Source organism: Bombus affinis, chromosome 12, assembly GCF_024516045.1.
Source record: "Bombus affinis isolate iyBomAffi1 chromosome 12, iyBomAffi1.2, whole genome shotgun sequence".
Taxonomy (NCBI): domain Eukaryota; kingdom Metazoa; phylum Arthropoda; class Insecta; order Hymenoptera; family Apidae; genus Bombus; species Bombus affinis.
Genome location: NC_066355.1, coordinates 11,856,576 through 11,882,709, shown reverse-complemented (window position 1 = coordinate 11,882,709; position 26,134 = coordinate 11,856,576). Strand labels below are relative to the sequence as shown.

Below are 26,134 nucleotides of genomic sequence, written 5' to 3'. Positions count from 1 at the left end.
GTGGTCTGATTGGTGGAGCTCGTGGTGCCGCCTTTCGAGTCTCACGGAGCGTCGCACGGTCGCACGGATCCGCAGTTCGCATTCGGAGGTCTTGCGAGCTACATCTTTTCGAGAAGAAAAAGAAAGATTGGACGGGATTCATCAAATTTCCCCCTCCACGGGAATCGCGATAAAGAGTCTTCGATTCGAAAAAGTGCCAAGTTTCTCTCGCAAATACTCTTTCTTCGTCACCGGTACACTACGATACGTACACCTACGCACACGTACACGTACACGTACACGTACACGTACACATACACGTACACGTACACGTACACGTACACGTACACGCACAGGGTCACACAACCCATATATACGTAATCGTCTTTCGTTTTCACGGTGATCTCTACACGTGACACAAGCTGAGCATCGAAGAGACTCCAAGGCAAGAGGGCGGCGTGCTGCTTGTTCGACGCGAGAGGAGATAATCGTCGATCGTTCGAATTTCTTTGTCAGCCTGCATGTACGCTGAGAGAATCGAAACGGGTGTGCTTCCAATGTAAATCCACGAGAACGTATCGTCGGAGTGGCAGTTTTTGTGTTCTCAAAGTTGATACGTACAACCGCGATTTCTTCTAAACTATTCATCGGCTATCGTGCTACACCACGCACCACGCTGTTCTGCTCTGAAAGGAGAAGAAGGCTAGTCACGGCCGGATCGCGACTACGTTATAACCTAACTGCAGTGTGTTTTTGTGCGAAAACGAGGGAAAATGTCGACTGCCGTCATGAGCACCCCTATGTTCGTCGAGTGTAGCGAACACTTATTTAAGGTAAGATACTTGATCATTTGTCACACGATCGTTTCGTCCTTTAGTGCCTTCTTTTTTCAAACGTTCCGTGTTGTCGAGTCGTAGGTAGGGCAAACATAGGCGACTGAGTATAAGAGTGCCGAATACCGTTGAACGAATACTTTAAACGATACGATTATTGATATATTTGAAACGTTGCGAATGGAAAGGATTGCTTCTATATTTAGAATCGCGAACTTTGTTATGAATCAGGTGATGCTCGACGTGTTTGTTTGATCAGTGGTTATTTCGTGTCGTTATCTTGGACGATCACTTTCTATTAAGATTGCACTATCGCGAACGTGTTCCCTATCGTTTCGAAGAATCGAGAATCCGACTGATAAGCAACAAAAGCAGCAGGTTCTAGATGCAAAGATGGCTGGTTCAGCACGTGGCATCGTGAATACTTGGAAATTCTGACTATAGCGTGGTGGTGAATTCGTTCGTGTTGGATTCTCTCGTGGCCGTTGTAGTACTCGCTGGTACTCGGTGGTACCGTGGCGCAAACATTTGTGCAACGGTGTTAGTACGTATTCTGTTCCGACTGCCACGGTCTATTGCACCGCGGGACAAATATGGAATGGAACGGATAGAAATGGTGTACGAAGAATCTGCGCGGTTAGGAGATACGTAGCAGAAACAGGGCCGCGCGTTAGGAAATCGCGCGTCTTCCCAAATAAATTATGTATATCAAAATGAAATGTAGTTAGCTACATACTATGTATTACCTACCATTGCTATGGTAATGGTATTTAGTTTACCGCGCAAAAGAACGAGAGGTCGTGATGTAAGAGTTATTTTCGGTCGTATGGTCGCTGCTTTCTTCGACGTTTATTTGTTTTCGATACAATTTTTACTTTAAATCGCGTTAGTTCCTGCATCTGTTTAGCTTAACTCGATTTTCGGATTTATTTTTCCCTTCGTCGTAAACAGAGCAAAATCCCAAGACATTTGGACTCGTCTTTGGACAAGAGTGAATTCCTCCATCTCGCGAATCATCTATTTTAAAATACTATATATATTTTGAAATATATTTTCGCAAGTATGCTCTCCGATTTTAGCGTACGGCTAGGCGTCGAATTCGTACGAAAACAAGTTGGAACTTTTATTATTTTCTATAGAAATTAGAGGTCGTTCTCAATGTTGCGTCGTTGTAAATATTCTTCGTTCGATAAACTCGATTGCCCGATGACGAGCCTTTGTGTTGAGGTTTTGCAGCACAAAGCGTGTTCGTATAGGCTCTATCTCGTTACACACGACTCTGCTTACTTGTGTTCCTGATTTTGCATATGGTTTTCCATTGTCAAACGTTCCACGGATGACATAGCTGTCCGCAGTCGACGATTCGTCCGAATCGTGCCAACGTTTTTTCGTCTCGCGTCATTCGTTCCCGCTTCTGAAATCTCCGATTACACCGATTCTCAGACCCCTGCGAATTTCGCTTCATTTTTATCGTCGTCGAAATTTACGCTTTCCCCTAATAGATAGAGCTATGAGCAAAGATAAGCCATCGTGCCATCGTGCCATCGTACAGTTTGCGTTATGAAACTAAAAAAAGCTTGATTTATACCTAATTCTTAAATTACTATGAACTATAGGAAAGTAAGTTCGTTTTAGCTTTTTACCTGGAAAAAGATATTTATTTAGGTTTGATCTATGCCAAAAATATGCATTTATATAAAGAAAAAAGAAAAAATAATGCATTTATCGCGTTTATTAAAGAAGAAAAAGAAATATATAGGATCCTACGAAGATGATACTTTTTCAATTCATCTTCTTTTGACATTGTATTTTGCTTACACCGAGGATGAAATTGTAATTTGAAACAATTACGTTGACCAATACTCTGTATAGTATATCCAATACATAGGAAGTAAAATGGAATAAATATTTAAATTTAAATCAAGTAGCCAACGTAGATCTGGAAATTTTGATAAATTTCCTGCAATACGTTCGCGATAACTTGGTTCGTGCGTTTATCTGGCTAGCTTTCGTAAATCATGTTTCGTATAAATTCGTTAATGTACGTACGAATTCCGTCATGCGACAGGAACTTGTTTTATAAACACGTGGCGGAACTGTTCTTCCCTCGTTTCCTCACTTTGTTAGTTTTTCTTTGTAGCAATATTGGAACAACGCGGTATCGTATCTGGCGATATTCTCTAATTTGAATACAAATGCCTTTGTTCACTGTTACGAGAAAACAGGCAAATAATTTCATTTATGTTTACCAACTTCCTTTTGTCCGCGTTACCGCCAATCCGAAATCTGGTTCGACGATAAGAATATGTCTATTTAACCAAAGTATGTTACGGCTTTCCTTCTCGAATAGCGATTTTTTTTTCGTAAACATTTGTTGCATTGCGATTTTCCAAGATTTTATTTTCCACAGCTTCCACATTTTATTAGACACGAATTCGAAATTTACGGGACTTGTTTGTTCTTGAGAAAAGTTTGCAACGATTAACATGCGCCGTCAACGCGCGATATATAATTATTCTAATTTTATTTCGACGTAATTTGTAAGAGTGGTGAAACCGTTTATCGTTTCGTCTCTCTTTATTGCTATTCTACCAACCAATACCTTGAAATTTTCAATAATCGTAGTGGCAGCGTAATCTGTTCTCTTTGATCGGAGTTCGAATACACGCTAGGTATATGTTACCTATTGCCAAGCATCGGGGATTCATTTAAGTATTTAAGCGATAGAACGAACTTAAACCCTGGGCAATTGTTCAAAGGAAAAGCAAAGGAACGCGTGGGCGATCGTATTCGCGAGTAAAAATACCACGCGTTCGTTCTATAAATTGTTTCTTTGGTGAATTACACCTCCATTCATTTATTCATAGCCAAGTCTCGACTTAACTAGCTTACTTCGGTCACGATTGGCACGGATAAGCGAGTTTAGAGACCGCGGGGGTCTCTTTACATTCAATTATCAATTCGGATATACGGGGAGTGTTCTAGTTTTTTTGGACTAAATGCTACGAAGGTCTTTTCTTTTTTTTTTTTTTTTTAAATATAAATCGTTTTAATATAAATTTGCGGATTGTAAGTAATGGAAATTTTTCTACGCGATCTGCTACAGCGTAGGAAGAATTTAAAAACGAAAACGCTACATCGCGATCTTTTCGTGGTGTTGTATAAAATCTTTCCTAATGTTTCCGTCTGACGGAAAAGAACTTTGTCGAAACAAATCGTAATTGTTATTGTTTTCGTTTGGCGACCGACGAAATGGTCGGACAAACGGCGCGGCAGCGTTCGAGTTTTATCGTAAACTTCTTTCTTTCCCCTCTTTCCTTTTCATCTACGCGCAACTCGTAACTTTCCTCGGCAATTTCTCCTCAACGATTTCGAAACTCGTTCGATCCGGGAAAGAGCCTTTCGACTTTCGTGCTCGATGCCCATCCGAAGCTCCTCTCGAAATTTGGACATTGTTACCTACAGTTTAGATAATCGTTCCGTTCCGCCCGGATATTTTCTCTTCTCGTTATTTTCTTTTCTAGGAAATAACGTTTGATGACTTTAATGGTACCAAATTTGGATCCTTTTAGGTGTCGTTGAAGGCAGTCGAATTCAGTAAAAACAAGTTGTACGTATTGTTACGCTACGTGACGCACGCTTCGCCGAAATCAGAAAGTAGATAAAACTTTCTAATACAAAATCAGGAAGCTTCGACCGTGAGAGAATAAATCGTGTTCCTTGTAATTCACGCGTATAAACACGAGTACGATATGATATTCATCCATAAATCTCAGGCAACCCCATATACATACGTCCGAGTAAATCTAATAAACATGCGTGTAACGTTAGAAATTTCAAAGAAATTGTTCGCCGTGGAATACCAAGAACTACGATGCTCTCGTCTTATTCCGAACGTGTACGCGGTAGTGTACTTCGTTTTTTCTTTCCTGCCGGCCGTTAGGACGAAATTTATTCAAATATCGTCGAGTTAGGTTCCGAGCGTCGAGATGCTATGTATAAAGCGTACAGGATGACGCATCGGAATGATCGAGCAAAGATTCGATTCACAAGCAGCGAGTCTTTTGTGTATTAAAACAAGAATATAGCCAGGTGTCACGATATAAATACGCGTATTAAAACCTACTGTTATCGAGATACAACTTTACGATCTCGTTACGCCTTATACCTTTTTATCCGTGCAACTTTTAACTAATCCCGTTGGATGAATCTTGCGTGTAAGGTAGAAGCGCGTTGTAAAGATGGGAACCATCTCGTAACAAGAGACGTTAAATTATTTATCGCGAAAGGACGAAAGAGAGAAGAGAAGGTTGGCCGATTGAAATCGGTGATCGGGCCACGTCCATGGAAGCGCCGAGTCTTACCCTTTCCGTGGAATTATCGGGGCCCGGATTTTTCTGAAAGTGGAAACCTCGCCCTGAGCGAGCAACGTGCCCGACGCTGCACCACGCCGGCAACATCAACAAAAAGCGGCTCGGCAAATGCAAGCCGTAAGCAGCGTAGGAACCTGTTGCTTCGGATTTACGACGGAAGGAGAGCCGACCGAGGAAAAGACCGAGTTCGAGTGAGAGAATCAGAGACAAGACCTGGGTGGGGGAGAACGAAGGGAACTCTGGCTAGACGAAGTCAGAAACCGTACGAACGATCGAGACGTGAAAAAGCAAGACGAGGATAGGTGATCGAGGCAAAACCAAAGGGGCGCAGCAATGCTGGAAACAAATGGGGGAAAAAGTGGAGAAATGTAGGGGAGCTGAAAAGTGGAAAACTGCGGGAGGGCGGGAGAGAGAGTGTGTGTATGTGTGTGTGTTGTGTGTGTGCTAGTGCGGATAGAAATGGAAGTGGGTGAGCAAGAAAGATGAAGCGAAAGGAAGACGGAGCATGTACGGTTCGTTGAAAAAAAGAGAGAAACCATGCTTTGTACCTGGTTTCTATGCGGGTTCGTGGATGCTCTGTCCAATGCCGTAATATGGTCACCGTAATGGTATTTGTCCGTCGTTTCCTTTACGTTGTTACGAATTTTTTTATGTTTTTGAAAAGAAACGGGTTTTGCTGTCTCTAAAACGCTGACGAAGAAGAATGGGTTTTTTTCGTGCACTTTGTTCGGACAATTTTCTAGACTTTGCTTATAGAATATTCCTTTTCGTCTGCTTTCGTGATTCTACATATCGCTTATAACGATCAATTGTCATTTACCGGTTCATTTTTATAGCGTCCTCGTGGCTCTTGTTGTCCGGTTTAAAACGCGTGTAATCTTGGATTAAAGTAGGGCAAACAAAAACCAGTAGTTCTTTCCAAGATGGTATCGGAGCCGTTGAAATTGTCTTGTTACGAATACGCTCGTTGATCGGGAAAAAGAAATAAAAAATAGCAGAGAGTGCGACTAACGTACGTAGGATATAAAAAGGAGGAGGGTGTACGTAAGTTTTCTAACGGCAGGATTACTTTAATTACGCGAGCTAAGTCGAACCGGTTGCGTCGAAACTTTTTACGCGGTGGAATCACGTTGATAGAATTTCTCATATCGCTAACAAGAAAAATTGCTGGTGGAAGAAAAACGCCGGATAATGAACAGGAAGGGTCTTTTGGCTGTATCTGCATCTTGCTCTCTCTCTCTCTCTCTCTCTCTTTCTCTCTTTTCTATGCACCGAAGGAAACCGACTGCAGTCGTCTGGAATATGCATATATTTTTGTACATAGATATAAATTTTCAACATGTTCTTTCGAGCGTTTTCCCCCGAGGAAATCCCCTGTCTTTAGCGTCAAAATATTTGTTATTAAAGGATTAGCCCACTGATTTACTGTTTGCTCGAATACCTGTGAGTTATCTATGCAAAAACATTCAAGTAATACGACTCATTGTATAAAGACTTAGAACCTCCAAGGTATCGTTTAGATTTTCCCTTACTTGTTCTTTCGTCACGATATCTTCATTTTCTTTTAGAACTGTGTTTAATAGACCGCGGTAAAAGTTAGATTCAATGCTTTAACATCTCGAAAATACAACAGAAGATGCTAGCAGAAGTAGAGATGCTGGTAGATTTGGGTCCAACGTTTATGCGTAGATGACGATGCATGTAAATTTCAAATTATAAATTCGCTTTCTTTTTTCTTACTCGCGTATTACTTACTCTCGATGGAAGAGATTTAGCGAGGTCATAAAACTAGTCAGGCTCGAAGGTGTAACTGCGGATTAATTTTTCTCGATAGGATAATTACCGTAGAGTAGAAAGTGGACGGGGCTTCGGTCAGGCGTGTACGACCCTAACCGTGGCTAGATCGATCGACGCGTTTACGTGTTTAACGCTTGAATTTATGATCTCGCTATACATACGTACATCTTTTCCATAAAGATCGCATTTTCCGTTCTTCCTTTTCATCCAACTACATCGTTTGTTACGACAAACTGTTTTCCGTAAGCAGAACTTTATTCGCTTAGAAGGATAAACATTGCGATCTATTACAATCTTTCTGATCGAAAGAAAACCCGGGAAATTTGCAGTGAAAAATGAAAAATGTATCTCCGAGCCTCGATATCGGTCAAGGATGTCTTTATCTTTTTTCGACGAGTTTTGATATAAGATTTTTCGACTTCAACTTACAAGTAGCTTAACGGCTATAGTCTGTTTATCCGCGGGAGGATGTAATAGCTGGTTTTTGAAACGCCAACAGCAATTCATTCGCACGAACTGTTGAAATTTCACACCGCCGTTTTTTTACGCCTAACTGACTTACACCTATTGGCTTCTTAGCCATCTATTTATCAGCGCGCGTACCTTTTTTGCCGGTTTATCGGAGCGGATTCACCGATTACACTTCGAGGTCTTCGGGCGTTCTTCCTTGTTCGTGTTACGTAGCCGTATTTCTAGAAAAAACCGGAGGAAAAAGATTAAGATTATCACGGTGTTTTATTTTCCCACAAATTCAGCTTATAACAGCCCGAAGATTCTAAACTCGGTGGAAATCTTATCGCTTTCGGTATCTTTCGCATTCCTCTTTTATTTATCGATGTCCTAGATTTTCTTACGTCGTTGATATTCCGACACGGACACGGTAAACTTTAGTCAACAGTCGCTAATAACCTCTGACGTTGATGCAACTATAAACTTGTGGCGGTACTCGACAGCGACTATGACCGGACGACGGCAGTGCAGTGGTTAGCGCTTTTGGTCACGAACGTTCGGGACCCCGGGTTCTTCAAATCCCGTAGTCCGATTTTTCTTCCGCGACGTCTAAATGAAAAGAAAAGGCAGCAATACCCCACAGCGACATTTACACCGGAAGTAGCACTATCGCCGCAACTATATACACACGCCTCAAACTCATAAACAAACGAATAAATGAGACACGTTGTTACGCATCTTTTGCAATGAAACGCAAATTGAAGTGAAATTCGAGAAATCTTTTTAATGAAATTTCAAATTAGAATTTTTCTAGGACTTGTACGAGGCATTGCGTGGATGTTAAAAAATGAAAGAAAGAAAGAATCGGTACATTGTGGCCTAAAAGAATTGGAATTACATTCCGCAGACAGAGAGAATAGTAGGTCCACGAAGGATTTCTCGACCAGATGGAAATCTCCTTTTTATTCTTTTATGAGACTGAGATTCGAGCGTGTCTCCCTTTTGCGGTTCTGCTTGCAAAAAGTATGTTCGACGAGACGCTCAAAAACTGTTCCCGTATTTCTGAAAAGAAACTGGATACACAAAAGCGTAGAAGGAAGCCGAAGAACGAGAAGGGTGCACCTTGCTTTCCTGCGTTCTTCACAACGCCCGTTTCTGTTCCCAAGGAAGCCTAAAGGTTGTCTCACACGTGAGAAAGCGAGAGTGCCACGCAATATTTTCCCGGCCTCGTATCTCTCGATCCTTCTCTCGATATTTTAGCGCCTCTCGATTTCACTTTCACGCTTCATTTACCCGGCGAGATCCACCTTTCCAATTAAAAACATTCGACTTTCCACGCCGTGTTGCCGATCCACCGAAAAGATTTAGGCCAAGTTTTCGTTCGTTCGATCGGCTACCAACCTGTTGACGAGAAATTCGATGTTTTATGGCCTCGTATTCCGAGGATGAGAGAACTTAGAGTTCTGGCGTGGTTTAATCGCGCGTCGAACTTAGAAGCGGATCAATGGTTGAAAATTTTATTGTTTTAGAAAGTAGCGCGACTCTTGACGAGAGCAAGCACGTTTCTTCGATCGTTCTTATAATGACTGTAATAATCGTGATTGCGAACCAGTTTCGAATTTTGATTCGAAACGGTGTCGAGCTCGATCGCAGAAATAATTCCCGATCATCGATCGTCGGCATTTTTCTGGCTACTTTGAATGTTTTTCCTTCTTCTGCCGCAGTATGGGTCAGAATTAACACTTTACGAGTTTGTCGGCAAGCGTATAACTTTGTTATTTTCTAGTTCTTTTCATCCCACTCGTATTTATTGATTGCGACTTCAGATATACAGGATTACATCGATCTATTAAAGAAAAAAAGGAAAAAAAATTTAACTGCTCTAATAAGTATAATAAGTATTCATTTATGCTTACAAAGTATTTATTTGTGAAATCATAATCATAGATAACCATGAATATATTACTACATATATTATTTTTATTACTGTTACATATATGTTACTACGCATATATGTTATTACGTTGTGTATTTAAAGTACTTGTTTTTGCGACGGTTATCGATGTGTCGAGACACGGAGGTCCGATCTGATGAGAATTCCCTTCTAATTCATTGAAAACTTAATTCGAAACAATTATTTTTCTATAGGTATTTTTTACAGCCTGTACAAAGTCAAGTGAAGTGAGAAGCGAGTTCGTGGGAGCTGTTTAATAAGTAGCTACTTGTTGAATAAAACATATCGAGCGCGGAAGGTTAGTGCTATTACGATCAGCGCGAAAACAGTGTTTTGCAGCGTATCTTTAATAATAGAGCATTGGCGGGTATACAGAACGAGAGAAAGAGAGAGAGAGAGAGAGAGAGAGGGAGGGAGGGAGGGGGAGAGAGAGAGAGAGAGAGAGAGAGAGAGAGAGAGAGAGAGAGAGAGAGAGAGAGACGACGACGACGACGACGAGGAAAATATGTTGTTTTGTAGCGGCGATCGAAGCGAGACTCTCGAAGAAAGGCGTGTCGGTGGAGCGTGCAGGCGTTGCATTGCTAAAACATTATACTCGGAACACGAACCTTGTTGAGAAAGGTAGGAATAGTGATTAGTGCGGAGTGCATAAGTATTCTGCGTGCATCGGACAGCTATTTCGAATGAGATATTGTGTTGTGTTCCGCTGCGTGACCGGAATAATGAATTCATCGTTAATGACTTGTTATTTTCTGCTTCTTCTTCTTCTTCTTCTCCTTCTCCTCTTTTTTATTTCTTTTTTCTCTCCACTGAACGATCGATTAATCGTTAACGACGAAAGGAAAACTGGCACGCTGAAACGACCGTGATTTAAAAAACGAAAACAAACGTGAAAGTTGCTCGAGTCTAACTGGTTACTGTGACGTGCGAAATAGCCCCGATCGAGAGGAAAGATCACGATCGTATTGCTTCGCCCCGATCGAAATTATTTGGTCGTTGTACGTGAAACGATCGATTTCACAAACGCGCAAGCTCTTTCGCCATTTAATTTGCCAAAAGTGTCGTATGAATTTCAAGTTCGAAGAATACAGTGGATCATTAGCAGCACATTGAAACTTGTCTGCAGAGATTTTCAGTGGTTAATCGATATAGCCGATACGAACTTATTTATATATGAGTTTATTTTCGGTAATTTGCATACGAATTTCTCGTCGGTCTGGTTTCGAAGTGTGCACGATAGTCGCTGCTTTGAAAGCCATATGCTTCTCTGTACGTATAGATCGGCTTGCAGCGGTACTTTCTGCTTGGCTAAACTTGTTAGTTGCATCGAGTAAAGCTTCTTTTCGACAGTGTTACAGGCTTCCGGTGTAATTTATCTCGGTATATATCTGGATCGTTGCTCGAGCGACTTCATCTTATTATTTAGGTCGCTAACTATATTCCAAGTTTTTACTTTCCTGATAAATCGGTCAAAGTCTGTCGCCATCGCCTATTGTTGACCAAATGACACGGAAAGCAGTCGATGTTGTTGCTACCATCGCTTGTCGCATCATCTACAACTTCATTTTTACTTATATTTCAATTATACACGTTTGCACTACTGTGATAGTTCAACGAGGATAATGGTTGTATAACATTGACATTAACTATAACTGTTTTTGTAATTAAGAGAGAAAAGAAATTATCAATTAAGAAATAATTATTGTTTCTTAACGTTAATTATATCTAAATATAAAATACAAATCTTGTATAAAAATGTTTGTATGCGTTTACCGCATTCATTATGTAATTATTATATAATATATAATATATAATCGTTTTGAAACCACCGTCATTCGTTTAATCGTTGGCCGACTTTAACGCAACGTAGCGATCGTGTACAGGAAATGAAATTTGCATAGGTACGTCGATTCGATTGGGGTAAAGGATCGCTTTCTCGGCGTTGCCGTAAATCTGCAATTATGGCTTTTATGATACGATAGAGAGATACGTACGTATCCCCATTGTGGAATTCATTAAGCGCAGAGTGTCGGACGAAAATGGACTATGAGGACGTGCAACGTTGTTAACCAGCGATCTATAAGATATTCCGCGCGCGAACCCCGTTCTCTGCCTGCTTAGGCCACAATTCCTCCTTTTCGTCGATCATTGCTTTTCGACGCGTCGTTGCGCATATAAATCGCTATAAATTCGTCTTTCGTTGCCATTGTCGCGAAAGTTGCCACTTTTGCTATTTTATCTTAGCGGTTTTAGTCGCTGTTGCGAAATTGTTGTTTCCTTCGGCTGGTGTAGCTTCTTGCCAAGTAAATTTTGCTTGCTATTTTATATCTTCTATAAAAACGATAATATTCATTTATTACGCACACGCGTACATTCTCTCTTTTTCTCTTTCCCATTCGTTCATTCACCTACTCAGCGGAGGTTAATTGGCATTAAATTTTTTTACAAGCATAATGCGCGGTTGCTTGAATAACGCACCGCGTACGTCGCTTCAAGGAGAGCCTTGGGAAAGAATCGAACTCGCTCGCGGTATAAGACTATCGCTGTGAACGTTTGCAGGAAAATTTTGACGACTCGTTGCGTTTCCTTCTCGTTCGTACAAAGTCGGGATACTTGCGAAAAACGTGAAACTGAAAAGAAAAATGGAACGTACGGTCGATCCTTGCTCTCTCGTCCTTTCACGAACACTCGTTAGCTGGTCTTTTTCTCGTGAAAAATCGAAAAGAGAAGGAAGAAAGCCCGAAGGTAGCGCTGGAAACATGGTATGCCCTTTTTGTTCGGCCATATGTACGGAACGCGTCGTTTTTACAAACAGACGCACATGTGCTTTCTTAGCCTGGATGGATTTTCTTGGACTCGTGTATGGTTATCTTTTCAAAGCGTTTCAAGTGCTTACTCGTCGTTCCACGAAGTGAAAATTAGAGTCGAGTCGCTTCCGAACAACGCACCAACGGCGTTCTATAATCTATGAAAATATGAATAAAATAGAAAGAAAAAGCTACGCTTTGCGAACAAAGGCATATGTTACGTTGGAATAAAACAAAGAACCAATGTTCCTAGACACCGTATTTCCTAGGAACGACATTTTCCCGCATAACTCGACAACCAAGGTCGAAGATCGATTACCTATAGCGAAAGAGTTGTTCTAAACGTTTACAGCGTACTTTAAAATCATCGAAATCGAATTTTCACCAAATCGCAAATTCGTTGGATGAGAATCTTTTTCGAATCTCCAGCGGTTTCCGTACAAAACGGCAGATGCCACTTACGCTACCCTATCGATGCTTCGTCGATGCTCTATCGATACTCTAACGATGCTCTAACGATACTGTAACATCTGTAACATGCTTTTCGCGAGGATTCATCGCTTTGCGTGTAACGAAACGTAGTCCGTAGAAGCGTGCAATTATGGCGTATACGGTGAAAATAGCCGACGAAACGGGAGATTTTCCTGACGATGCGCGGACAGTTTTACCTTTGATTCTCGTTTGCCAGTAAATTTAAAGGATGCCGTGGCGGCGAGGCGGCCGAAACGGAACGACAGAGAAGTAAAAACTAAAAGGAAGCATGAAAACAGCTCGATGGGCACCCTATGCTCGCTGGCGAATATGTTGGCTGCGTGTTGGTTCGCTGTGGTGGCTTCGTGTCGCACACTTGCTCTTTCGTTGCACACGTGCATCCAGTTTCTTTATGCGAAGGAAAGTCTTGGTGGTCATGCAGCAACGCCTGAATCACGCGGCGTTGCACTCGGCATCGTGCGCGCGCGCGCGCCTGTGCTGTGTCTGTGTCTGTGTTTTACGACCAGTCAACTTTGCGGCTTCTGCATAACTCTCTGTATTTTCGTGTGTCACGGGATGTATTCGGTGGCTCTTTGTTCTCGTGTACGTGGACACGACGATTTCATCGTGATTCAACGTGCAACCTCTTTCTCTATCTATATCTCTTGTTTGTTCGCGCTTTACCTTGTTTTACAGTTACCTCTCTCTGGATCATCGCGTGCGATCGCTTTTCAGACTTTTTCGTCCATCTTCTGTACAAATAGAATCTTTGCCGTAGGAGCTGACGGTATAGCGCGAACGTCATGGGAACGTAAGACCTCCGTTTCTCAAGCTTGTTTATACGATGTGTACGAACCATGACGAGGATAGACATTTTATGTACTCTAGTGGATTATGCGTTTCTCGTGCAACGAGCAAGCGCGTTCGTTGTAATTGCCTTGCGTTAGTTTTACTTACCGATGGAAGTTTGTGACACATAAGCTTTGTCCGTACTTGGAAGATTTCTAATAAATTTGGCGAGCGAAAGTTAATTTAACGCTTTGATATTCGATAATTTTCACGATTGCTCGATGTATCGACAATTTATCGTTGTTTATTAATCGGTAGCGTTTCGAACCATTCGAAGAAATTAATTTACTCGAAATAATCCTGCCACCACCAATAACGTCAACAGCGATATTACCTGATAACGAGGTTAATAATTTTATTCTACGTTTAATTGAAAATTAATCGTCGTTTGCCCGTTTCCGCGAGAGGAAATTCTCTACGTTGCAACTTTTAGCGACTGTATGTAATGTACTGTACAAACGTGTACGCCAAATCTGTTCCGTGTGTAAAGTATGGTATATAGAAGGGAGGCGGAGGAATAATTTCAAACGAATACACTTTTCAACTTCTCATGGTCTTTCGTTATACTTATCTCGTCGATCATGTTCCCCATTCTACACACAAGTCCTGCAATTACGCAGAACGGAATGCAACGTGGCCAGCTAGAAAAAGTCGCACGTGTAATTGGCCTCCGATCCTTCGATTATTAACCGCTAGTTAATCGCAAACGCGATCGTTGACGGTTTTCATGGCCTTTAATTACAAGACGAAGTTTGAGCCGCGTTATCAAGGTACACGAGTCAAGTGGCTTTATCGTAAATCGTTTGTCCGTGTGAATCGTGCGATTTACTTTTTGATTAGGAAAATTGGTAGCTGTAGGTAATTTTTCAAACGTTCTCGTCCCAAGTCCCGAACGTTAAACGCGTAACGTCCATAAAAAATCTTTGGATCAACGCTTCTAAAAGACTTTGGAAACGCGTGCTTTCGAAAACACCGTTGATAAAACGAAACGTTTTACGTTTTACGCGAATGTTGGTGCTGGTTCGCCACCGCCTCTCTCAGTTTACCGTTTACATCGTACTTTTAATTAATTCGTTATTTTTCGTTTATTCCGGTTCTGTTTTCACTCGAGCTAACGAACTAGCGTTGTACGTGTATACAACGTGTGGTTGCAATTGGCCAGACATTTTTTACATTGTCTCGCGATGAATTATCGTTACGCGTTTGAATGGTACATTGATCGTGGGCTAACGTGTTTCCCGAGTGGTTTAAGCCTGACTCGCATGTAGCTACGTAAATCGTGTCTCGTACGCAACGAACAAACGACTGAACCGTGACTTGCCCTCGATACACGATGAATAATGTGTAGAACAGTTTTCTCAGCGATCGGAGTAATATCATTTTTCAGACGACTACTAACTGTTCCAACGCGCGTCTTTTCTTCGCCTCCGTTGTTTTCTTCGACTACTCGAAGGTATGGATGGTGCAATTTCTAGCGGTGATCTTTCTAGCGTTCGAGTTTAGACGTATTCGCGAAATCCTAAATACCTCGTTGTGTGTCTTTGGCGTGTAGCTAGATGGTTCTGTTTCGAGCAACGTTTCGTCGATAAAGCTAAGCTGTAACAGAGGAAAGATAAAGCTATAACGCTATAAATCGATACGATTTATCCGCTTTGTTTCCGTTTTAATTAATTTTGATTTTCATATTTCAATATCGGTAAAGTGTTTCTCCGCTTGATACACCGCATTGTTTGCTCGATCGTTTCCTATTAGGATCCCATTAGCGTGGAAAAGTAGGGGAAACGGCAAGGAAAAGCTTGGAACAATAGGTCGATGGAAGCATGAGTAGGTAGGCTACCACGTGCTTGCGTTGTGAAAACTGTCTAACTTTCTACCGGCGGTGAAACGTTACAGAAGGTTGATTCTGATAAAGCAAACACAATGGTATTCGTACGCAGACACGAAACAAATACCAGTCGCGAAGATAATCCGTACACTCGGCACATATGATAGTATTGAATTTTTGTCAGGTCACATCGCTAAAAATTCGCGTGCCATCGCCGTAGAAATCTGATCGGTCGTACACGTAGATATACCGATTGTGCGATACAAACGAAATAAATATATACAACGTTCTTTTCAATATTTCGTTTCACGGTCCCTTTAACGGTCTACCGCGTTTTATCCGATATACATGTGTATATTTTATTACGATTATTTGAAATAAAATTTGCGAAGAATCTGCTGACCAACCGGTAACGCTAAAACGAAGTAAATATTCGCAACGAGCAAATCAGCTGTGGAAACAGACTGAACATTTAACTGGCGGAAACACTGTGTTTATTCAGTTATTAATGTTAGTTTCGTTAGCTTTTAACGCTCACCTTGGATTCCCGAGTGCGAACCGGGATTTGCATGAAAATAAAAAAATCCTCTCTCTCTCTCTCTCTCGATCGTGGTTGTTCCGTAAGCAACTGGAGAAAAGTCGCGCATTGCTAAAAGGTGCAGTTAAAACTGACGTGGATGTTTGAGTCAGCGAACAATGTTCAACCAGTTGATACGTGTCATTCGGAATAACAACGATTTAATAAAATCTCCGATCTTATTAAAATTTTGTATATAGTTTTATAAAACGTGATGTACCTTTATAGCGAATATTCCTCGATATTCGACGTTACACAGAAGCTTGTTTTTACGCTATTATTATTCCGAACCACTCGTATAACAGCGTACGATGTAATAAAAAGTGTCATTGAACGGTCGGTCGAGGAAGCAGAGAGGAGAGGAACAAGTGCAGGCGAATCGACTCTGAAAAGTTGGAATCCGGTTTTTACATGGTCGGCGTCGCCATCTTTTCCACTCGCTATCAGACCTGAATCATACGTTAGTCATCGCGTTTTACAATCACTCGCGTCCCGTGCACACGCACGGTGGTCACGTCGACAAAGGGAAAAACCAGCGCGCCAGGTCTCGAAAGGGGCGACACGCTCTTCTGCGCCGGAAAGCGAAACGTTCGTTGGCTCTCCTTGTGCTCGCCTGCCTCTTTTGTCCGTCCAGCCGAGTCGTGCCTTGAAAACGGTCTTCAACTTCAACGTATGCGAGCGAAAATCTCTCGATCGGATGCTTCTACCGCATCGCATCGCGTAGTAACCCATCGAATCTCTCCTCTACCCGATCCTTTCAAGCAAGCCGACCTTTTACAACTAAATTATCATTTTCAGAAAAATGGCCAGATTCTTCCTGTTTTTTCCACTTACGCGCGTTTTATACGAAAAAACCAGGTTAGTTGGGATTTTTTATTTCCTGTCTTATTTTGTTTCAAAGATTGCCTCTTCGCGATTCACCTATCACCAATATATCGGTATTATATTGCGCGTTAAATACCAACGATAACGTTACCTTGCTGAAAAAACATTTCATACACGACGCGTACATACGATACGCGCTTGCAATTCACCGAATATCTCGTTACTTGGTGTTCACAATGATATTCTATTTTCTTATTCTTTTTCTTTACTTTTTTCTTTTTTTTCTTTTTTTTTTTTTTTTTAATCGCTTTCACGTGACATTCGCGATGTCACGATATCACAGTATGCCTATGTATACGAGCAATTGTAGGACATTGGACGTTACGCGTTAAATAGTTTGCCGCAGAGGTCAATTTATCGTTAGGAAATATAGCGTACTGCAAATTCAAACAACGAGGTTAACAAGAGATCGCGCGCTATTTATTTTTGCCTACGACTTAGTTTCAACTTCACGATTCGTTTCTCGCGTAAGAACAGGGTCGCTTCTATTTCTTATCGACTGGGAAATCGGCGAGAAAATGCAGTTGACGAACGAGCGAAACCGAGTAATTAATTAGGATAGTCGAGCGAGTTCCGGCGATGCGTCTCGGTTACGTAAGAATCGGTGCATGAAACGCCGATTTCCATTGAGTCGCGTCGCTCGGCGTTGCTTCTTCGCTCTCGACTTGCCCGCCGCGGCGCCGCAGCCTTCTTCCTCTCGCTTTGCTTACTTTCATCTTTGACCTTCGAAACGAATCCATGGTCTACGCGTTTCGACATACGTCTAATAGAATGACAAAGCCGCGAAACCTGCATCGACGGACGACCGGGCAATCGATCTATTTTTTACTCTTTCCCCCTTTTCACGATTCGATACGATCGAGCAAATCGATTACAACGAGTTAACGTTTCGTATTTTATATTCGATAATAGGAAATACGTGTAAAATTTATCGAAGGCACATTTTACTATGAGAGGCGAAAAATCAGATACGAGTATGAATCAGATAGAAATTCGTTGGGAAATGTGGAGGCACTATTAAGATTAAAACGCATTGATCGACGCAACTTCTTTCCCGATATAATGTAATTTTCCGATGTCATGGGAACGTGAAATATTTAAATATACGTTGTAAGCGATTTATCGCTGGTAATATGTGCGATGTTTACGATGTTGCGCGTTGCATAATCCTGTGGTGTCCTGCCATTCTTCTACGTAACGATGTTTGCGCCTCTCTACATTGAACCAATATTTATCGATATGTACATAAATTCAACTCGGAAGTAATTTTCATCGTTCCCCCGGGAAAAATTTTGATTTCCTATTTAGACTGTCCTATTACGTACAAAAAATAGTACAATTTTTTTTTCTATTTTTATTCGTCTCGCGAATCTACGACTTACAGAAACAGAAAAACACAGAAAAGACGTAGAGTTTCTCATTGTTTTGTCGAATTATGTTTAAATTATAATTAACTTATCCGACCGTGTCCGATAAAACGTTTCCATGTGCTTGGAACGGAAAACACTTATGCACACGTACAAACAATGATCGTGTATTTAAATTGACGTTTGCCATAACGTTTCTCGAAGATTTGTTAGCCATTCAGGAACACGACGAAACAGCTCGGTTCCGCGCTAGAAGACATAATTCTTATCGCGTGTTTTACTCAAGAAATCGCGATACGTGTTAATTAACGACAAATTACATACTTTGTGGTATTACGTTCGTGGAAACAATTTTTGTCGAGGATCGTTTTATCGCCCGTCGATACGTTATACATATCTTCGATACGATATCGAATTGGTCATTCTCATTGTTTTTACGTTTTGTTCTCTTTCGTGTGCGAGCAAAGACGACGATAAGTAATTTAGTTCCGAATTGTGACACGACACTTAGAAACGACGCTTAGAGATTATCGAAGGATCGCCGTGACTCAAATGAAAATGTGATTCATCGCGACCAAAGGTATCGTCTCTGAGCTTCGAAACCTATATACATCCGATAAAATCGTATCGAAGTTAAACGCTTATATTTCCATGACAACTGACCTATATTTTGCGAAACGCGGAACCTTTCCTCGATCGTAGGCGCGTTTCTTGACGAGTATCGTCACCGTTGAACGTTATTTCGCTAATAAATCATATCGGATAATTTGTTTCGTTGGTTTCGTGACCGATCGAGTATCGAAACTGTCCGAGAGTTTGACAAAAACGTGGTTCCATTTGTCGAACACGTGTCGTACGTTTTACGTTTTCTACAAAGGATAAGCGAGATTATTCTCGTAACTTCCCCTTCTCTATCTTTGGTACCATTAGCCTGAAAACACGATTATCATGGGAGATCGCCATGCGCCGAACTACAAAGCTCGTTTAACGTGAAACGTAGCTTCTGTGGAGGAAAACGTGTCGGCCAGATGAATGCACGAAACGCGGTACAGGCGGCGGAACAGCACCGGCTACTAACTGCCGCCCATTCTCGGTGTCTCTGTCGTCGTATCCAGTGAATGAAAGGAGCTACGACTATTTTCAGCCGGTTTCGTGGAAACTCTCTCGAGTCGATCCGTGGAATCGACTCTTAACACGTTTGTTACACGCAGTCGCGTTTACAAAACGGACGCGCTGCTGGGGCCTCTCTACGGCACGCATTCTCGTTCGAGTGCACGAACACGGAACATGCGTGGAACGTGGAACTTTGGTCGAGAGTGGTAACGAATAATTCATCTCATAGTGACCCTTACCCGATGCAAGATATCGTTTTTCTTCTCTCGTCGATCGATGATTCAACGAGGATCGATCTCGTGGATAGGAAAGTCGGAGGACTGCTCGAGAATTCTTAGCGCTAGGAAAACTCGATTCCGAAAGACCTCCCGTGTTTCGTGATCGCCCGGTCTATCGCGTTCCGATAGCATTTCAACATCTACGTTTTATCTTTAGAAGATTTTTGCGACATTGGGCGTCCGTGAAACAGAGCGATCAATTTACGTCAGTGAACGCGTCTCACTGCGTCGATTGTTTCGCGCAAATTTCATTGCAAGCTAGCCGTAAAATCAGCAGCGTCCGGTACCAATTGTTTCTAGTTCGCGTTGTTGGCAAACATGTTTTCGAGCAATATGCGGATGACCAACAGATATAACGGATGACGAACGAACCGCGTCTTGAATTATTTTCGTCCCATGGAATTTTCGAATATGGTCGACGTTGTCGAGCAGTCGACTTTAAGCGGCGTGTTCCCATCGTTAAGCACGTTTGTCAGGTTGCGCGTTTATTCGTCTATTTCTCGATCCCAACTTTCTCTGGCTTCTCAAGGTACTGCAACAGACAAACGCGTTCTTCTTTGTCAACGAGAAAGAAGAAATATTTGCATGGAAAGATACGACGAGAGGAAAGATTTGTCGAAAAATTACTTTACGTTACTTTATCGCCGGCAAGTCAACAACGCGTCTCTCTATAATCTGTGCGACCAGTATTACGATGAACGTGCGATAAACCGTGACACGGAAAAAGGAAGCGTAAAAACGTCTCGGTGACCGTTCGCACGTGACTGCATCTAGCCGAACCAGGTTCGGTTGACAAGGAGCGAATAGTAGCAGCGAAAGAATACGAGTGCGCGTTTGCGTTCGCGTTCACGACTGCACGATAAACAGCCTTTGCACGATGACGATCGCAGGATAACCGACACTCTGGCATTCCTGCCTTCGTCTATGTTTCTTTGCATCAATACCTGGAGTCGACAGACTAATTACGCGTGTGCTAGGAACGTGTATCGCGCGGCCCGTGTCCGTGTGCGCCGTGAACACGGACGTGCTCGTGGAAATTTCCAGGCGATGCGATATAACGCGACGTGATCTATGGAAGCTGGAACGGAGGAGGATCGATTAACCTTCTTAGGGTTCTTTGATACGGATAAAGATTTACGGAGAAAGTATCGATTGATTTTGCTCCTACGGATAGATGGATTCGACTTTTTGTTAATACGTTAGATGCTTTGTTACGTAGCCGCGCGTTGGTCATATTTACAGCTGCGCGCGAGTACTCCAGCCGAGTAACTGTTACAAAACGTTCCACGTTTACGTTGTTTCGTCTATCGGGAAAGAGTTTTACAAGATCGTTATGTTCGACGATTCGACGCATCACTGTTTTTATTTGTTCGGAGATTCGATGATACGGATAACGTGTTTACAGGAGAGCAACAAGGATTTGAAGAAAGATAGACGATTGAAATAGATTTCAGGGTTATCGTTTGCGTGCAACCGTAGCAACGTTTATCACGAAAGCCGAACGTACACGCGTCTAAAGACCATAAATTATCATAATAAGCCATTTAGTTGTACCTGGCTATTTATGGTTATTATTCTTGAATGGAAACCGAGAACATTTCGATCGATTCGCATCCTCCGCACGATGATATCTCCAACTTAATTTATTTAATTGTTTGATCGATTATTTGGTTAATTTAACTGTTCTCCAAGTTATTCCGGATTAACGTTTAAATCAATTCCGTTGCAAGATTTTTCATTCGATAAAAGTTCTTAGCAACGAATCGTTGGCAGATCGAGAGCTAAATTAAAAATCAACGATATGATATTTGGTCGAGCCGGAGAAGTAACTCTTGACAAGGGAGGCGAGGATGGAAAGTAATACGTCGTTCGTTTTATGGTTTCGTTCCGTCGTGGAAGGTTCGATCTCTCGAAAGGTTGGTCCAAGTAGATTTCTCGGGCTGCTGGATATCCCGTAACGTCCGACCGTTTCAAAAGCTTGTTCTTTCGGTCGAAGTATAGTTCCAGACTTTCAAGTAGTTTCTCGTTCCACGAATTTTCGCCGATACGTCGAACCTTTGTCTTCTCTCGTATACCTGAATCCACTGGCCGATAATTTTAGATCCGGCATCGTCGATTCCTCGGTCCCAAGCCGATCAACCATAGCGTTATCCATATGGTCGTGAGTTAGAAAATCGTAAACGATACGCGTCTTTTTCTTGTCTCTTTATTTACATACATCGTTTACACTCACATTTACATACGTATTTATCGATGGATAAACAAGAGGTCAAAATATCAGCAGACCAGGCGTTACTTTTATCACGTTTCGTAACACGTTTCTCAATCGCGATTCCTACTCTTACATACCAAGTTGATGTTAACGGTTTCTCGTAAAAATACAAAAAGTACTCGACGAGCATCGTCGAACCACTATTCGAATGAAGCAATTGTGCACGAGCTTCCTGTATTTTTGATTAGAGTCTATTAGAAATAAATGGTCGTTATTGGTCAAGGGTTCTCATCCAAGTATTATTTCATTGCGTAACGCGTCTCTAACGACGTAACATATTTGCAACGAAGACTGGCGTTTTCGGGTAACGTTGTATATCGTACGGGTATATCGTACGTGTAGCGTGTATCCATCGGAATTACCACGATCGTGCCTATTCTTTCGTTCGTTAGGTATTTATCACGGCAATGTTCGTCGCTCGGTACTTGATTCTTCGAAACGGTAGTTTGTTTGCGATCGAACGTTGGCGGCAATGCTTGGCCGACGACGCTTCCACAAATTGGAGTAGCTGTTTCTCGAAGGAAACGCGCGGTGACTCGCGTATGACCGCGGTTATTACGATGACAACGACGACGACGACGTCGTAATTCGTTGCTAATAATACTAATCTCGCTCCGAACATGTTTACGCGAAGCGTTACCTCCGAGCATCCTTATTAACGTATTAACGAAACGGCCTTTCAGTGTTTTAACGTCTTTCGTCCCGTTGCGAGTTGCGCTAAAATGACACGATTGGAAAATTGCCAAGATCGTTTTGTTCTGCCAATAACTTTTTTAAACTTGATCGACGATCGACCAAGTTCGGAAGGAATTTCCGATCGTTGGAGTCGGATTAGAAGTTGGAACGGACCTCGCTGTTTTTCGTATAAATTCTGAAGCGCGTTAGAGCGAAATTCGTGTGTGCACAAGTATTACAATTGCAGCGATATTTTCATACGATTTACATTCAACATACATGCGTACAATTATATACGCGTCGTGTAATTAGTACCGCTAACGAACTGTCACAGATGGAGCGTATCGGGGTGGCGACGAAATTCGAAATTAAAGAAGTAAAGAAAAGTCGGTGTCGGGAATTTTTATCTCCGAATCTGTAGCTGTTTAGCGAATCGTACGATATAAGCCGGCAAAGTTTCATTCGTCGATTGATCTAATTTCTTTTTCTTGGACATGATTTTTCTTATTTTTCGTTCTTTCTTTATTTTCGTTTTCGTTTGTTTGTTCTCAAGTTTTAATTCAGAAAGGAAATTGAAAGCGGCATAACTAATTTCGATTCTCGTTTTCGCGTGTGTGTTACAGAACGGTCCGGCAAAGGCGAAGGAGCCAAGCTCGACATCAACGACGAATACCTCGGGCAACGGTTCAGCCGGGAATAATGGCGGACACGTACCTCTTCGCCGTAGCTACACCTCCCTGGTAACAACCCTGATCGAACAGCATCGTAAACTAGATCGCAGCGCGAGCGAGCCAACGTCTCGCTATAAAACGGAGCTGTGCAGGCCATTCGAGGAAAGCGGCACCTGCAAATATGGCGATAAGTGTCAGTTCGCTCACGGTTACAGCGAGCTTCGGAATCTTGCCCGGCATCCGAAATACAAGACCGAGCTGTGCCGCACGTTCCACACAATTGGTTTCTGTCCGTACGGTCCCCGTTGCCATTTCATTCACAACTTCGAGGAGGCTCGAATTCACAATCAAAAAGTGAGTGCGCAACTAGGATCCACGCAACCGAACATAATGGGCTTGAATCCTATTCTAAGCGCGGCAGCAGCGGCAGCCGCAGCCGCAGCCGCCGGTGGAAATACCTGCAATGGTTCGAACGTCAATCCAACGACGATCAGCAGCGTCGCTCTGCTCGAACAGATCGCGGCCTCGCCTCAGGTAGCGGCAGTCGCGGCCGCGGCGACCCCCAACCTCATGAGAGCCAATTCCTTGAGCCTGTGTAGTACCACCAATACGTACAATCCACCGCCATTGCTCAGAACCAACTCGTTGAGTCTAACGACTAGCCAACACCATCACCACCACCACCACCATCACCATCATCATCAGACTAGCTCGACGACCGTTAGCTCGTCGGTGATCGGCGCCACCAGACCGAAGCCGACCTTTTCTCTCGGCAGCACCGGAGACTCGGTTTCCCCGTCGTCCAGCCTCAGTCAGTCGCCGACCAACTCTATGGCGAGTTTCTTCAGCGACGACTGCAATCAGCAACAGTCCGTTACCTCGCCGTTCAGCTTCGGCCAGGATTTCGGGCTCCTTGCCACGAGACGAAGTCCCAGCCCTCGAACTAACAGCGTATGCAGTCCTTTGAGCTCCGAGGAGCCCACTCCGAGAACACCGTCCCCGCTCTCACCGAACGCCGAGTCCAGACTGCCGGTTTTCAACAGGATCAGCAGCACCCTCGCCGACTTTGAGAATCTTAAGATCTAAGGGAATTCTCTTCTGGGTCCTTCGACTTCCTTTGGTATATTCTATTTTCCTAACGTTATTTCTGATAGATATGCACGGCAACGTTTCAAAGAACAGGCGAGAGCAAGGAGATAGAGAGAGAGAGAGAGAGAGACGATAAAGAGCGTTGGACCCAAAGCACACGCGTTAAATTATATATGTATCGAACGAAAAGACAGGCGAATATTTAGGGAGAGGGGACGGACTCTTCCACCGATTCAAACAAGTTTTTCCTTTTCTCTTATCTCGTTTTTAACATTTGAACTGTATTTCTCGCATCAGACGGGCCTTCCTCTCCCGTCGTACTCGGCTTCTTATTTAACCGTTTCTTTTTTATTCGTAGAATACAATAGACATCTTACTCGTTCATTTCTACATGTTTATCATAATTATGATTATACTATTATTATTATTATTATTATTATTATTATTATTATTATTATTATTATTATTATTATTATTATTACTATTATTATATAACTATGTTATACATATACATATACATATATATGTATATATATAATATTATGTCAGTATATTATACCATCATCGCTACAATTAATATTAATAACGTTATCGGTAATATCACTGGCGACTCTGAATATCGCCGTTAATTCTAACCGCATTAGTAGCGTCAGTCACTTTGTGACTCCGACTACAGGTCCGTTTCCATCTTTTTTCTCTTCTTTACTTTAGGTTTACGCTCGTTTAGTGGAAAGGTCGAGATGGTATCAGCCCGGATGTCTCGACCTGCTCGTGAGAATCCTTGGATGATTCAACCGTGGAAAAGGAGAAAGATAGAGGAAAGAAAAAGAGAAGCGCAAAGATCCGGGAGCAAGGATAGCTCGAACGTTAAGAACATGCAGAAACGAAAAGGCGGCGATGGGAGCAAAAAGGTACGGGAAGAACGAGTCCAAGTTTCTACCGAATTCTGACTTTGCTCGAGCAAGTTGTTCTTTGATCTCCTTTGGACTCGCGCAGCCCCATCTCTCCGCATCTCCGCTTTCAATGTCCGATCCTCGGCTTTGTCCTTGCTCCTCCGTTTTGTTGCTTGGTTCGCGCGAGGATTCTCGCAACAACGAGGCGTTTTTCCATCCGGGGCAGGTGAAATGTTGCAATATTTCAAACCAACTCGTTCGTTTTTTTAAATAATTCCTGGATTTCTTCTTGCGAAAAAACGGGAGGGGAAAGTAGACTTTTAAGAGTGAAAGGAAGGCGAGATCGAGTCGCACGAGAGAAATAATTGAAAGCAAAACAGATGGAAAGGAAGATATATATATATATATATATATACACACATATATATATACACACACACACACATATATATATATATTAATGTGTGTGTGTGTGTGCGCGCGCGCATGTACATATTTGTATGTGTATATACACGCGCGCGCGTGCATGAACACGAGTAAAACGTGTTGCGTCGGTGTTGGGTTTAAGTGACGAAGCGCACGAGATCACAATCAAAGATCATGCTATGCAAATTAAGTGGCTTAGAAACTCCGATTGTCTTCCAACGTTAGAGCGAGTGAGAGTGTGTTTGTGCGTCAGTGTGATATTACGAAGTAACTTAGACAGAGTGGAAGGAAGAGAGAGAGAGAGAGAGAGAGAGAGAGAGAGAGAGAGAGAGAGAGAGAGATCGAATGGTGAGAGCAAGAAGCGAGCAAAAGGAAGATAATGAGAGAAAGTGATGCGTTCGTGATCACACGCGCGTGCGTGTGTATGTGTGTGTGTGTGTGTGTGTGTGTGTGTGTGTGTGTGTATGCGTGTGCGTGTGCATGCATGTGTGCGTGTGAACGAAAGAACGTGCTCATTTAACAATAAGTTATACGAAGATAGATATTTTTA

The 26,134-nt window shown here is 42.4% G+C and overlaps 1 protein-coding gene across 4 annotated transcripts in view; it reads left to right on the top strand.

Annotated features, from left to right (window-relative positions):
* Positions 1-66: 66 nt before the first annotated feature.
* Positions 67-26,134, top strand: part of LOC126922837 (putative E3 ubiquitin-protein ligase UNKL) — a 26,898-nt gene continuing 830 nt past the window's right edge. Inside the window, exons 1-4 of one of the 4 annotated variants that reach the window (XM_050735780.1) lie at positions 67-305; positions 336-812; positions 16,714-16,773; positions 23,129-26,134. The exon at positions 23,129-26,134 is cut by the window's right edge and continues 830 nt beyond it. In XM_050735780.1, the coding sequence (XP_050591737.1) occupies positions 753-812; positions 16,714-16,773; positions 23,129-24,262 (1,254 nt within the window). In that variant the 5' untranslated portion in view covers positions 67-305; positions 336-752 and the 3' untranslated portion in view covers positions 24,263-26,134. Of the gene's footprint in view, positions 813-16,713; positions 16,774-23,128 lie in introns of all 4 variants that reach the window. The other 3 variants (XM_050735779.1, XM_050735778.1, XM_050735781.1) reach the window with 3 other exon arrangements.